The sequence below is a fragment of the Octodon degus genome, unplaced genomic scaffold (genome assembly GCF_000260255.1).
Source record: "Octodon degus isolate 3935 unplaced genomic scaffold, OctDeg1.0 scaffold00011, whole genome shotgun sequence".
Lineage (NCBI taxonomy): Eukaryota > Metazoa > Chordata > Mammalia > Rodentia > Octodontidae > Octodon > Octodon degus.
The window spans coordinates 3271322-3285609 of record NW_004524587.1 but is presented as its reverse complement, the minus strand read 5'-3'; the positions used below and the strand labels follow the sequence as shown (position 1 = coordinate 3285609).

The 14288-nt window shown below is 41.2% G+C and overlaps 1 protein-coding gene across 1 annotated transcript in view; it reads left to right on the top strand.

The window, feature by feature from the left end:
* Wwox (WW domain containing oxidoreductase) overlaps positions 1–14288 on the top strand; it is a 961447-nt gene that overhangs the window by 281230 nt on the left and 665929 nt on the right. The window contains exons 7-8 of the mRNA XM_004625768.2: positions 7754–7939; positions 12945–13209. Of these exons, the coding sequence (XP_004625825.1) occupies positions 7754–7939; positions 12945–13209 (451 nt within the window). The remainder of the gene's footprint in view (positions 1–7753; positions 7940–12944; positions 13210–14288) is intronic.

Here is a 14288-nt window from a genome sequence, read left to right as displayed (position 1 = left end):
AGCTCACAGTTACTGGAGGTTTCAGTCCATACTCAGCTGACTCCAAGGCAGAGTGGCACATGGCATAGGGCAGCCTTTCATGGTGTCAGCAAAGAGCAAGAGAGCCTGTTTCAGTTGTTTCTGATACTTAATATCTGATCTTATGAAAATTGCCTCCAAACTCTGGTTTTCCTGTGTGTAAGATGGCAAAAATATGTATCACCTAGGATTATCATGGTAATTAAAGCACCTCTGTATACAAAGCTTTTGGCAAGAGTCTAATCTGTAGTTAATGGAATAAACAATAATGACTTGGAAAAATGAACCAAATCAGTACCAGGCTCTGGGGTCCAGTACACTCTGCTCAGAAATTGTTTCCGGGTTTTGGGGTCCTGAACAAAGAACTGGATAAGACATATCAAAAAGGTAGCAAAGTTTTACGTTTATTAAAGGTCAGTAGGAAAAGAGATATGTTCTACAGAGTGGGAGCAGGCCACTGAGAAAGCTCACAGTGGCCACAAGGTTAGTGGCAGATGTCTTTTTATGCCCTGTTCTTCAGGCTGGCGTCAGATCTAGTCTGGCCTATCAAAAACATGCTTGAGTTTTGCCCTGAAAAAAAGTTGAAGATAGCAGTTTCTAATTTTTGGTTCCTGGTTCAGGGCTTGGAGCTGTTCTCTGCACCTGTGCCTTACATCTCTGTGATTGGCAGGCCGCACCCTCTTGCCTAGCTAGTTTGCCACCATTCTAATCTCTTGCCTCAAACATGAATAAGATACTTCAGATGAAACCTAAGGGAGCTGAGATAGAATCTATTTGCCTGTGTTTCTTCCTTTCCAGAGGTTCTGCCTTGCTATAAAACTTAGGTTATCCCAGCCACAAATCAGGAGGTTTGCTTTGATTGGAAACAGGCCCAGATGTGTGTTGTGAGTAGGTCAGTTGCCTCAGAGCATCTGTGCCCTTCTGCAGAGTAACTAGGTTTATTTGGGGAGGAGGGGGCAGTGCCTCGAGAACATGGTGAACGGTGTATGTGAAAAGTGGGTTATCCCAACTAAATACAACTGATCAGCCACATAATTGCTTGTAAGTCTTAGCTAGGTGATAGCTTGGAAAATAGATCAAGCACCAGAATGTGTAAAGCAATTTCTAAATGATCCAAATTGCCCTATGATAATGAGAGGTTTTGAATACCAAACAAGTGATTTGTAAATGTATTTCTTTTCAGTCACAGAATTAATTTAGGCTTAATGATCAAGTATAAAAGAAAAGTTAATATTAATTCCTTACCAACTCTTCTAAGGAGAGGAAGGAATAGCTAACTCTTTGAAGCCAGTATTTTCCTGATGTCAAAACTGAGTCAAAGAAATCTAGGAAGATTATAGACCCCTGTCACTTAGGAGTAGAAAAACAAAATCTTCAACAAAGAACTAGCAGGAAAAAAAAAAAAAAAGGAACTGTATGTTATGATCAAGGAGTTTTATAAAAGAAAATCAAGGCTAATTTAACATTAAATGGTAAACCAATGTAATAGTACCAAAACAATAGTATCTCTTTTGACAGAAGAAAGCATTTATGAAGATTTAACATGGTTCCATGGTAAACATACTCAAGAATCTTGGAATAGAAGAGAATTTCTTCAACCTGATAAGGACAGCTGCAAAAAGTCTACAGCTTGCATTATGTTTAATACTGAAAACTTGAATGCAAATGATACAGGGAGAAAAACTGGCCTCAGGTGGGTGACCTCCAAACAATATAGGGAACCTCCAAATGACATAGGGAAAAACGATCTCTGGACCTGACCTGCACAAGTTTGTGTTCTCTAAAACCAAAGAATGAATTTTAGGAACAAACGGAGGTTATGAGCAGAATATATTTATTGGGAGAAAGAAAGCTTCTGTCCCGAGAGAGGGACAGGAGGGGGGTCCCAAGCGGGTAGTTCCTCCCGGAAGTTACCTCTTGCAGGGACTTTTATAGAGGAAAACCATGTGGTGAGGCAGGTCTAAGGTGGTGGAGAAGACATGGGAACTTGCTTAGTTGGGCATGAGGTGGGACAAAACTATGGTCAACCAATGAGATTACAACCACCATTGCTCAGGTGAAATTGATTAAATCCAGTATCAAATGGGAAAGCGAGTCACGTAGCAAGTGGGCACCAATATGGAACAGGGTCTCTTCCTGTTGGGGGTTGGGCTAGTGACTCATTTGGGCTCTTCCAAGTTGATTGATACTGTTTAGGATATCAATCCCTAATGCCTATCCCTAGGGAAGTATGTAGCTGTGGTTCCTCTTTTTGTCTTGGTCTTCAGACATGGCCCACATGGGAGTGTCTCTTCCAAGTTACAAAGTCACCTTGTCTTCCATATTGTCTCCTTGAGGGTCTGACCTTGTCTAACTGCCTATAATATTTCTATTTAACTCGGCTGCCTACAACACAAAGATCAGGAAAGAGGAGAAGTTGTTTACTGCCATCCCTTCTATTGAATATTATATTAGAAATTCTGTCAAGGACAATTGGGCAAAAGCAAAAATAAAATGAAAAAAAAAAAAAAAAACCAGAAAAAAATCCCATCCTATTTTGAAAAGAAAAAAAGTAAGCCAGCCTCTCTTGCACACAAAATAACTTTGTATGTTTAAAATCCTAGCAAATCTACTGGAAACCCGTTAAAACTTACAAATAGCCCTTCTGGGCTGCAGGACTAACACTCCTTGTGCATGAGTCAGTTTGTCTCTGGATGCTGGCAGTGAGCAACTGCAGTGGAAGATGCACCAGAGAATTCGGCTTGCAGTATTAGCGAAAGAGTAACATACTCAGGAATCAATTGAGCATCAGATGTGACAATTTTCTACTTTTAAATCCATAAAATATTGGTGAGAGCAGTTAAAATTTCCTGCTGGATATAAAGACATCCCATGTTCATGGACTTGATATTGTTTAGATGTCAGTATTTTTCAGATTGAACTATAAATTTTATGCAGTATCTTTTAAAATGTCCGATGCCTTTGTTTTAGCAGAAATGTAAATAAAGGCTGATCCTGAAATTTATTTGTAAATAGAAAGGGCTCTGAAAAGGGGAAGCAGTCTTGAAAATGAAGAACACAGCTGGCCGACTTCTCATCTGTCCATAACAAAAATTCTTGGACTAGGGATCAAACTTGGGAGCTTGCGCTTGCCAGGCAGGCGCTTGTGCTGCTGAGCAGTCTCCCCAGCCCTCTTGTACTGTCTTAGGTATGGACATATAGATAATAGAATAGCATTGAGAGTACAAAACTATACCCTTATATGATCAACTGACTCTTCAACAAGGTTGCCAAAATAACTCAGTTTGGGGCAGGATAAACTTTTCATCACATGATATTTGAATAAATAGATATTCCTCATGCAAAACAAGTCGGTTATATTAGGGCCAGCGAGATAGCTCAGCAGACTAAGCACCTGCTTAGGCAAGCTCAGGGACTGGGGTTCGATCCCTGGTACCACATGCCACACTGGCTTCAACACCAGGGCTTGGAGTCCGGGTGTGGTGGCACATGCATGTAATCCTAGCTGCTGGGGAGGCTGAAAATAGTAGGATCACTATGAGTCTTAACTGCATAGTGAGACCATATACCAAAAAAAAAAAAAAAAAAAAAAAAAAATAAAGAAAGAAAGTGAAAGAAGTCAGTTACACTCTGTGTATAGTTATAGATGGGTCATGGAAGTAGATGTAAGACTAAAACTGTAAAACTCTTAGAAAAAACATAGAAATTTATCTTTGTGATTTTGAGATAGACAGTGACTTTATAGATACAACCCCAAAAGCACAAGTGACAAAAGAAGGAGAGAACATAAATTATTTACTAGAATTAAAAGCTTTTGTCATACAGTTGATTCCACCAAGAAAATATAAAGGTGGGGCCAAAGAGATAGCTCTGGTCAAGCCCCTGCATGGCACGTGCAAGGACCAGTGTTCTATGCCCAGTACCGCATGCCGTGCCGACCCTGCGGGGAACAGGCCACCAGAACTGGGCATGGTCATGCATGCCTGCAATCACAGTGCTGGGGTGGTGAGATGGGAGCATCACTGTGAGTCCAAGCTGCATGGTGAGACCCTGTACCAAATAAATAATTCAAAAAATTAAAAATAATTTTATATCTATAATATATTTTTAAAAACTTTTATATTTCAAAACTTTTATATCATGATGGTCAAAAATTCTGTACAGCATACTAGTTATTTTCCTGTTGCTGGGACCAAATACCCAACTATTTATCATTTAAAGGAGGAGAAGTTTAATTTTATTTATTGATTGATTGATTGATTTATGGATTTTTGGCTGGCTCAACCCATCCTGGGGGTAGGGCTGGCATGGCATGTGGTGCTGGGGATTGAACTGCCATCCCTATGTCTGACTAAGCTTGGCTAAGCAGGCACTTTAGTCCTCTGAGCTATCTTTCTGGGCCCAGAAGTTTAATTTGAGTCATTTTCGGAGGCTTCTGTCCAGGTTTGGCAGACAAATGTCATGGCCAGGGTATGTAATGGAGCCAAGCTGCGTGTCTCGTGGCCTGGAAGCAGGGCATGGGGCAACACCAGGGAGAGAGATCCCTTCACAGGCCCACCCCAGTGACCCAGGGCCTAACACCATGTGCAAGGGATTAAGGCACTAATTAATCCACTCCCTCCCCATGGTCCCATTTCTTCTCCAGGAGCCTCAATCCAGTCAAGTTGGCAATCAAGGTTAACTGGCACACAGAGGGTCTGAATATACTTTTTGCCAAAGAAGGAATACTGATGGCCAAGGAGCGTGTAAGAGGGTGCTTAGCATCATTAGCCATTAGGGGTATACAAGTCTAGCCACAGTGAGATACCATTTCATGCTCTCTACTATTGCTAAAGTGAAAAAGACACAGGTATTTTGAGGACTTGGAGAAGTTTGAGCCATAATACACTTCTGATGGGAATGTAAAGTTAGGCACTGCCCACTTTGGAAAACAGTTTGGCCCTTGCTGAAAAAGTCAAAGATAGAGCGCTACCATGTAAGCTGGCAGTTCTGCTTGTAAGTATGTACTCAGAAGAAGTAACTCATTTACAGTAACTTGTAAATGAATGTCCATAGCAGAAATATTCACAATAACCACAAGATAGAAACGAAGCAAATGTTCACTAGTTGATGAATAGATACATAAAACATGATCTATCCATACAGAGGAATATTTTTTGTTCATAAAAATGAATGAAGTACTGATTTTTTTTTTTTTTGTATTTTTTAAGGGAAGGATCTACAAGGAGTTCAGGGTCTCACTACATAGATTAGACTCATAGTGATCCACCTATTTACAGCCTCTCAAGAGCTGGGATTACAGACGTGCCACCACGCCTAGTCTCAATTGTTGTCTCAGAGTGCCCTGGAGGAGGGGCCAGTAAGGCAGGCCCAGGGATTGAATAGATCCCATGAGCTATTTGGCCAGCCCTCTCCTTTGCTTTTGAAATGATAGTTGTCATTGGATTTAGGGTCTGCCTTAATCTAGGGTGATTTCCTCTCACAAATCTGAATTTCATTAGATTTACAAACACTTTTCTCAAATAAAGTCACATGCACAAGTTTAAAGAGTGGATTTATCTTTTAGAATCCACCTTCCAACTTCCTACAGGAGCAGTAGCATCAGGGAGAGGGGTGATTGTGGGAGTCCTGTATCCCGTGCAGTTAAAATGGGGCTTTCCTATATGTGGGGGATTTAAAAACAGTGATACGAAACTGCCTAAAAGTTGTCCTGCTTTTTGTTATTGTCCTGCACTGACAGGTCTGATCTTAATGACACAACCCCCTCCTTCCTGGGGTCGGTGACCCCTTTCCCTGTTGCCGTGTTCTCCATGATGGAAGCAGGATTACTGGGTAAAATAATGCAAATCATTTTCATTCTCGAGGTAGATATTCCAACTTGCTGTCCAGTGTGCAGAAATATATATTCCTGACAACTTTAAAAAATGATAATAAAAACTAACAAAATGCGTAAGTTTCCCAGTTAACTTGAATTTTTGCTTTTTCTATATTAAATCTTTGACTATTTATTTGCAATCTACTTTTACAGAATTTAAAAATATGTATGTAAACTTGTGTTTAGGATGTGTTTTTTATTCATTTGAAATAAGTAAGAAAAACGTGAGACATTTAAATTATTGTATATATTTGCCAATTTCTTTTTGCTTTTTACAGATTATAACAGATTGTAAAAATTTTATATGAATTTTTCTTTGTAATCTGGTTTATTGAATACTAGTGTTCATTTGCTTTTCTCAGAAAAAAAAAAGAAACTACTCTATTTCATGAGGGAAGAGACAAAGTCAACTCATTTCTGTTTTAAGTAGTAATAAGCCTTGAAAAGTTTCTGTGTAAAGAACACTGAATTTTTTCAAATGAAAATTTAGAAATGGTTGTTTCCTCAAATCATAGAGGAGATGTCACCTGCAAAGCCACTATCATGAGAGTCAGGCAAGAAACTGAGTGCTGTCAGTTCCGCCCCTCATTTTATAGACAAAAATCAGAAGCTCAGAAGTTTTGGATGAGTGTCTGCGACTAAGCAGAGATGTAGCTCTTCCAATTCTTACTTCAGTCTCCTGCAAAGGACAAGCTTGTACTTTTCACTGTTGTTAAATATTTTAGGTATCTCCCTGAAATACTTCCTCCTCTTCCTCTTGCTCCTCCTCTTTTGCTTTTCTTCTGTATTTGTATGTTTGCCTTCTTACAAAAAAGCATTGCCTTATTACAGTGCTTGTTAATTGAGCAAAAATAAGGAAAATACAGGTAAGTTCTTAAAGAAGATAATTGAAGACACTTTGCATTCCACCAACCTCTGAAGCCTTTTAACATTTTTGTACATCCTCATTAGTATTCTTTTGTCTCTTTCCTCCGTGACTGTATATGATTCTCCTGTATTGCATATTTGCTTTATAATGTTTTGTAAAACAAAAAAGATTTGTTACAATTTTAATGACTTCATAATATTATATCATGGGTCTGTTCTACTTCCTTTAATGACTTCTCTATTGTTATGTTCATTTTTGATTTGTTACTTTTATGTTGTAATTATAAATACTATGAATAGCCTTGAAAATATTTAATTGTATAGTTTCTTATTTGTGTATCAGGATGATTTGCTTAAGCACAGTTTTTACACGAGGACCTAGGATTTCACCTCACTGGAAAGCATAATAAAATTGTATTGTAAAACAGTTAAGCAGATGTAAAAGAAAAATTTTATATATATCGGTACTTACGCATATCCAGGTTTAATTTTAACATGTGGATTTAATTTGATCCCTAAAAAGAATATATTCAGTGAGTTTGTATTCAGACAGAACTCTCTCCCTGCCTGTCTACTTAGCACCTGCTAAGCCCTGGCCCTGTGTCACCTTTATTTGTAGCATATTTTTTCTTACTTTCTTGCCTATTTAAAAGGCTGTTTTGATTAAGGATACATAAGGTGAGACCTGAATTAATCTGGATGCACATCGTTCAGCAAATGCAGAACCCCACCTCCAGTGAGGGTGGCCTTCTCCCTGTTTGCCTTGTGCAGTCCTCACTTCTGCACCAAAAAGTCCCCTGTCCTGGGAAGCCCTCATCGCCAGCATCACAGGACAGCTGCCTCCCCGAGATCTGCACCCACATCTTGGGATCACCTTTCCAGCACAACAGTGCCTGGAAAGAAGTGATGATTCCTTGGGGAATGCTGAACGCTGACCATTCTTGGTTGGGAAAGTTTTCCTCTCCACTTGACAAGGGCTGTTTTCCTCCCCAGGCCTCTTCACGTGCTTGTGTGCAACGCCGCTGTTTTTGGCCTTCCCTGGAGCCTCACGAAAGACGGCCTGGAGACCACCTTCCAGGTGAACCACCTGGGCCACTTCTACCTGGTCCAACTCCTGCAGGATGTTCTGTGCTGCTCGGCCCCTGCCCGTGTCATCCTGGTCTCCTCTGAGTCACATAGGTGGGTTGGAACTTAACAGTTTCACCGATGCATCGTCTCCCACTGCCCAGAGCCCTGTGGCTGCAAAAACTTACGCAGAGTAGGCATACAGTACTCTGAGAAGCCCGAGTGTGTGCAACCTGCTTCCTTCATTTTTCTTGGTCTTTTGCCTGTGTGACTGTGGGCGATTGTTTGGGGAAACTGTCTCTAGCAATGTGCATTGTTTCTACAACTATACTTCAAGCTCCTCATTGATTTTGCTTAGAGATGGAATAATAATTGATTAAATCTGAATGGCATGACCTTTATTGATTTGTAATTCAACAACTTCAACATCTTACCAAAAAGAATGTGCAGTTATTCTAGCAGGAGAAACAATGCAATTAAAGACTGCGAGATGAAATCCAATTGTTTTATAATGAGAAATTAGGGAATTCAATGCAGGCATTAGCTGTGTAATTGTGGAAAGGGAAGTACTGTAGTTAGAACATATTAGAAATCTGGCCATGCCTCTTTTGGTTAAAATTTCAATTAAAACATCAGATGGCACTTCTCTTGTATTACCATTAGGAGAATATTCAATTGACTAAAAAGTCATTTGAAAATTTCATCGTATTTTCAGCATATTTGTTTCTAGAGTTGGATAAACAACTATTTGTCTAAGGAGAAACACCCAGAAAAGACAAAGGACTTGCCGGGTGGGTGAGACTGGTTTTAATACTTGTTTGGGAGATTTTTCTTTTCTTTTTCCCATTTCCTGGGTATGGGCCTAGGAGAAGCTTTCTCTCTGTAGCGAGTAGCTGGAAATAACATACTGTGCACAGGCCTATTTTCCCCCCTTCTTCTCCGTCTTAAGTCCTGAAATGTTTTAGTGACCCAGAATGAAGCTTATTTTTTTTCATCATATTTCTATAAAATGTAACCCCTTCCACTTGGAAGAGAGAGACCAGCCGAGGGTTAGCTTGAACCCTTTATCGCTCCCAAACACAGGGGCTTACGGTATAAGTGACACACTACAGATAGATTTACTTTTACCATTTTAAATTTATGATGGCTGAAGTGAAAGGAAAATGCCGGTAATAATCCTCCCCCACGTGAAAAGACATGAATCATCTCGTAATTAGGTGCTAACAAAATCTGGACAGCCTTATCTTCGCAAATCACACCAGGTTTGTGAAAGAAGGTGGAGTGGCCTGTTAAGGAGCTAGGGAGGCTGCCATGGGGGCAGGCAGGAGAGAGAGCTCTAGAAATAAATCTGCCAGGCCCAATCGCTCGCCAGATGTGGAGGGCACCACGGGATATGTTTAAATGAGCTGGTATTTAATGGGGGATTATGTCGAATTGTCAGCTGCTCGCTTCCCTTTGTAAATCTGTACCTCCAGTGCTGTTTCATGTGACGTCTTTGTTCTCTCCTTGACTACCGTGTAATTCATGCCTACCTTGGAGATTGGAATCTTAATTTTGTTTAAAAGTTGAATTTGGAAGGTAGCGTCTTGGCCTCCTGAATTAGATCCATTTTAGTTTATAGCCACAACCTTCCTGAAGCGTGTGGTCAGGCCCACTTCCGTCTGAGGGCTGGCTCTGGCTTTCCGCTTTCCAGTTATCTTTCGCGTGTTATTAAGGGCTGTTTCTACAAAATGCTAATTCCCTCAAGCTGCCTTGTTTATGACACTTGCTGTATGTTTTGGCCCCTGAGAGTGAGCTGTATACTGGGGCAGCTCACAGCTCAAGGACCCAGAGTCCTAAACCAAGTTGTAAAATGCAAGTGTTGATATCTAATTACCTCCATAAACCTTGGTGGAATCTCTTTGTTGGAGTCAAGACCCCCTGTTAGGGGAAAAATAAAGTCCTATGTTTGCAGAAAATATTATGCTAGACTGCCCCTAGGCAAAATATTTATTAGGCTCCCTGTGTCTTCTCTGTGTTTTAGTTACTTATCTAAAGTCTAAGCAAGTGAATTGAATTTCTGCCTATCTAAAATGTATCATTTTGAAATGAGAATTTGACTTCCTGGCTATGAGAAATTTTCAAGTAACAATTAAATAGAAGAAAAAGAGCAGAGCACAAGTTGAACAGCTAGGAATGGTGACTGCTGTGTTGAATGCCCAATTGCACCCCCCACAATTACACATGTAATCACACATGCACGCTCATACACACACATGAAATTTCCTGTGCAAATTTAATCCTGTCCTTTAAGTGTACTAGCTTCTGTCTATATAGAATCCATCCTAATTATTTTAGTTTGGGTATTTAGGACTTCCTCAGTTCAAAAGAGAATGAAAACTAAAGTGTATGGAGATGTACGATAGGCGGACTTTCACAAGACAGATGCTACTAACCGAAGAGGAAAAATGATATTTGAGTGTATGGACAGCACATGATTCTTTTAAGAACTTATTGTTTGGTTTTGTCATTTTCTCCACTTGAAAATACAGCAGGGAGCCTTTGAAGAGTTGTTTATTGCCTCTTGAGCAGAGAGGTGATCTAGTCCCTCTTCTGGAAGACCTGCTTAGTTCAGGGTGACCGCAGTGTGCCTGACCTGAGTGCCCCTGGAGGACTGTCTGCAAGAGCTCTTCCAGCCCTCCAGTAGGCTCTGCATGGCACTACCTGTGTTCTCCAGTCATGTGACACTTTTGTATCCACCTTAAAAGCAAAAGCAAGGGACTTATTCTAGACATCAGAAGATGTAGCATGCAAATGTTTTTGTAGAACTTGGGAGAATTTGAACCTGGTGGTAAATTTTGCCTTTTAAGTCTTAAAGCCAGGCTTTGTAATAAAGGAAACTTCCCTTTAGTTTTGAATTCCAGCTTGTCCTTGGAGGGCTGGTATTTTTATCCAACTCTAGGAAGGAAATAACACAGTGGATCTGGACAGTGGATGCTTGATTTTCATGGACATGCGTGTGTACATTTGCTTTGCATAGCTTCTTTCAAATCTATTCATTACCACCATCGCCACCAAAATCACTGTGACATTCTTCCTGGGAGACACATTTCCTGAGCTGGGTTAACCTTCAGGGCTGTGGCAGAAGGGGCTTCCATCAGTAGTGAACGAAGGAAAGATGCAGGGTGGAAGCAAAGGGTGTTATAGTTATCCCATGTCTTTTAGATGTTGTCTAAACCCTGGGTGTTCTTTTCCACCGGAGGAGGGAAGGTTTCCGATAGCCCCATCTTTGATAGCCGTTCTGTAGCACCTTATTACTCTGTTGAAGTAAGGCTGAGAAATAATATAAATGCCTGGTACAGACATCTCTTTAATATGATACTACAACTGTATTGCAAAGAAGGCGAAAATGTAAAAGGAAGGAAACATTCTCTCCACACGGAGGTGCTCGGGCGGGACTGCAGGGAAGGTGATCGGATGCATGTGTATGAGTAGGCCATCTCTGTGGCATGCTCACACGTGTGGCCATCAACAGGTGTGGGGGGGCACTGCCGGCTCCAGGGCCATGGGCAGCGAGTGCGGCTGCAGCCTCCAGAAATCCCACAGTGCTGAGAGTGCATTCACTTCTCCATTCAGAGAGGTTGCAGATGCATCGGAGTTCTGTACATCCAGTGAACAGTAGGATGGCACCTGTGTGAAACACATTTAGGCTGCAGGCTCAGATAATCCAGGCTTCCTATATGTGCAGTTGCCCGGTGGGATGGTCCTCCAGGACCCAGACTCCGCAGGTATTGCAGGGCACCAGTCGTCATGGCTCCCACCTGCAATCACTATTTCTAGCACTGGAAGGGCCCCATAAATTTTCAAAATTCTCCCTGAGTTCTACTGTAGCCTTAGACAGTTAAGCTCGGAAGTGTAGGCCCTATTGGTGATTTGGGGAATGGCCACAGGCAGGCTGCAATTAGTGTCAGGGTCTCATTGCTGTGTCCTTGATGACAACCCTGGCCATCGGCTTCACTGGTGACTTCAGGGCTGCAGAAATGTCACTTAACACTGGACATTGGATGTCACTAGCTGTATCCTGGAGAAGGGACATTTAATTCTTTAATTTCCATGGAAGCATGAATTTTTTCTGCACCTGTGATACTTGGGTTTGAGTCCTCCTGAACTGCTTCTCTAAAGGAACCAGAAGGTTGTTCCGTAAGTCTCATCTCACCATTTGCTTTTGTTTTCCCCAGCATTTTTCTGGAATAGCCTCATTATGCTTTCTTATCACCCAGTGTCCAGAATTAATTTAATGAAGCAAAATAGGAGATGTCCTTAAACAAAGATCAGACCATTTAGAGAATTCCTGTTTTGTTTGTTATGATCCAGATATTTTCTTAAGATCATGCCTACTTTGTTGTTATTTTATTTTTTAAAGAAAGGAAGAAAGAAAAGAAAGGAAACAAACAGCTGGTGTTTAACGACTCCGTCAGACCCAATTATAAAGCATCAACTAGTTACTTTGATTTGTGTGTCTCCATGCCATGGGTACACTTAAAAACATTCCGCTCTGCCAGCATGCGTTTGGGCTTGTTTACATTTATCTTTTAAATGCAGAAGACTATTGATGGCACCTCACCAAGGTCATAACCCCTTTATAATCATTAATTTTTAATCTGGAAAAGAGTGGTGGAAGCATCACAACTCATCTGTACTTACTTGTGTGCTCGAATGAAAATATACAGGACTCAAGCATCAGCTAAAATAACCCAGGAAAGCCCTGTTAAGGATTAGCAACATGATATCAGTCTTTCCAAAAGCAGCAGCCCTTTATTTAAGATATGTTCTCATTTAATTTACTTCTCCTTGAACTTCTGTTGAGGGTTTTGAAAAATGTAGCTAAGGGGTATGAGGGAGCTCAATATGTTTGTTAGAGACAGTAGTGTGAGTGTGGGCTTAGGCTAGGCCCATCTTTGGATCCAGTCCCTTGGCATGGTTAAGTCACCGTTGTCTATTCTTAAAGGCGTGGTATTGCTATACACAGGGTTGAGTTTTCAGCATCCACTGCATAGCTTCTTCAGATTTGTGATAAAATTAGAAAACCTCATGAGAAGTCAGAGCTTGATTGCTTCAGGTCCTGTGTCTTGCTTTTCAGATTTACAGATATAAATGATACTTCGGGAAACCTTGACTTTAGCCGCCTGTCTCCTTCACAAAATGATTACTGGGCCATGCTGGCCTACAACAGGTCCAAGCTTTGCAACATCCTATTCTCCAATGAGCTGCACCGCCGCCTCTCCCCACGCGGGGTCACAGCCAATGCCGTGCATCCAGGGAACATGATGTATTCCTCCATTCACCGAGGCTGGTGGCTGTGGACGCTGCTGTTTACCTTGGCGAGACCCTTCACCAAATCCATGGTAAGTGGATGGCTTCTAGCGTCATGCACACCCTCAATGCCCCTCTCTGGAGGGCCCTGGGAACCTCAAGACATGCATGGCTCATCTCTAGGAGTCTGGTCTCCTTGACCACGTCACCAGGCCTGTGCAAGCCTTGGAGAAAGGCTTTTGAGTATGCTTGCAGGAGCTTCTGAAGAAGTCTCAGAGGGCTGGAGAGGAGATGTGGCTTTTTTAGATCATGTGAAGTACGGCTGAAGGTCTTGATGGAAGTGATGATTTGTTTCCCTTTGATGTGATTTCTGTTTTGATTGAGAAAAGTTTAAAATCTATCCTTGTGCCCGTACCACTTGGGAACTCTGTGTGAATAGATGTGAAACACAGGTTTGTGCTTGAATCATTAGCAGGTGTGTGTGTGTGTGTGTGTGTGTGTGTGTGTGTGTGTTCACAGAGAATCTGTAGCAGATGTTTTGATTCTTCTTTTACTGGAGAATTTGTCGTAACGTCTTCTGGAGGAGACTTTGTGGTCGCAGTGGACTTTATGTTCCCCCAAAAGGAGTCCTTTTGGATGAATTTCTCTGTGGGGGTTAGATTTAGAAGTGCTCACAGAGGTGAAGTGGCAGAGTTTACTTTTTTTTTTTTGTGGTTGTTTATCACTGGTATCTACAAACTTTTTCATAAAAGTATTTTTTTAGAAAGTAATTTGAAAGCAGAATGTATGTTTTACACCATCTATTTAGTGGCTTACTTTCCAGAGCCATAGATTTTTAAAAATGTTGGCCTCTTCATGGACACTTGTGTCTTAGTTACTGAAACACAATGTCTACACATCAGAAATTAACCTTTCCCCAAAGCAATTTGGCTTTTAGGAGTATCACAAGCCAGACCCCCCCCCCCACTCAACTGCTCTAAAGGCCTTGGAGTAGCGTCTGCTTTCTCCCCTTCTCTTACTCCTCTTGTTGTCTCCATCCTTCCTGTTTGAAGGTAGCTTTTGAAACAAAAACATAAAGCTTTTGAACTTCTGTGAAGGAATTGAGGCAACACATCTTTTACTCTAATCACCTACCTAGTACTTCTGCATAGTAAACGTGTTCCAGAATGGA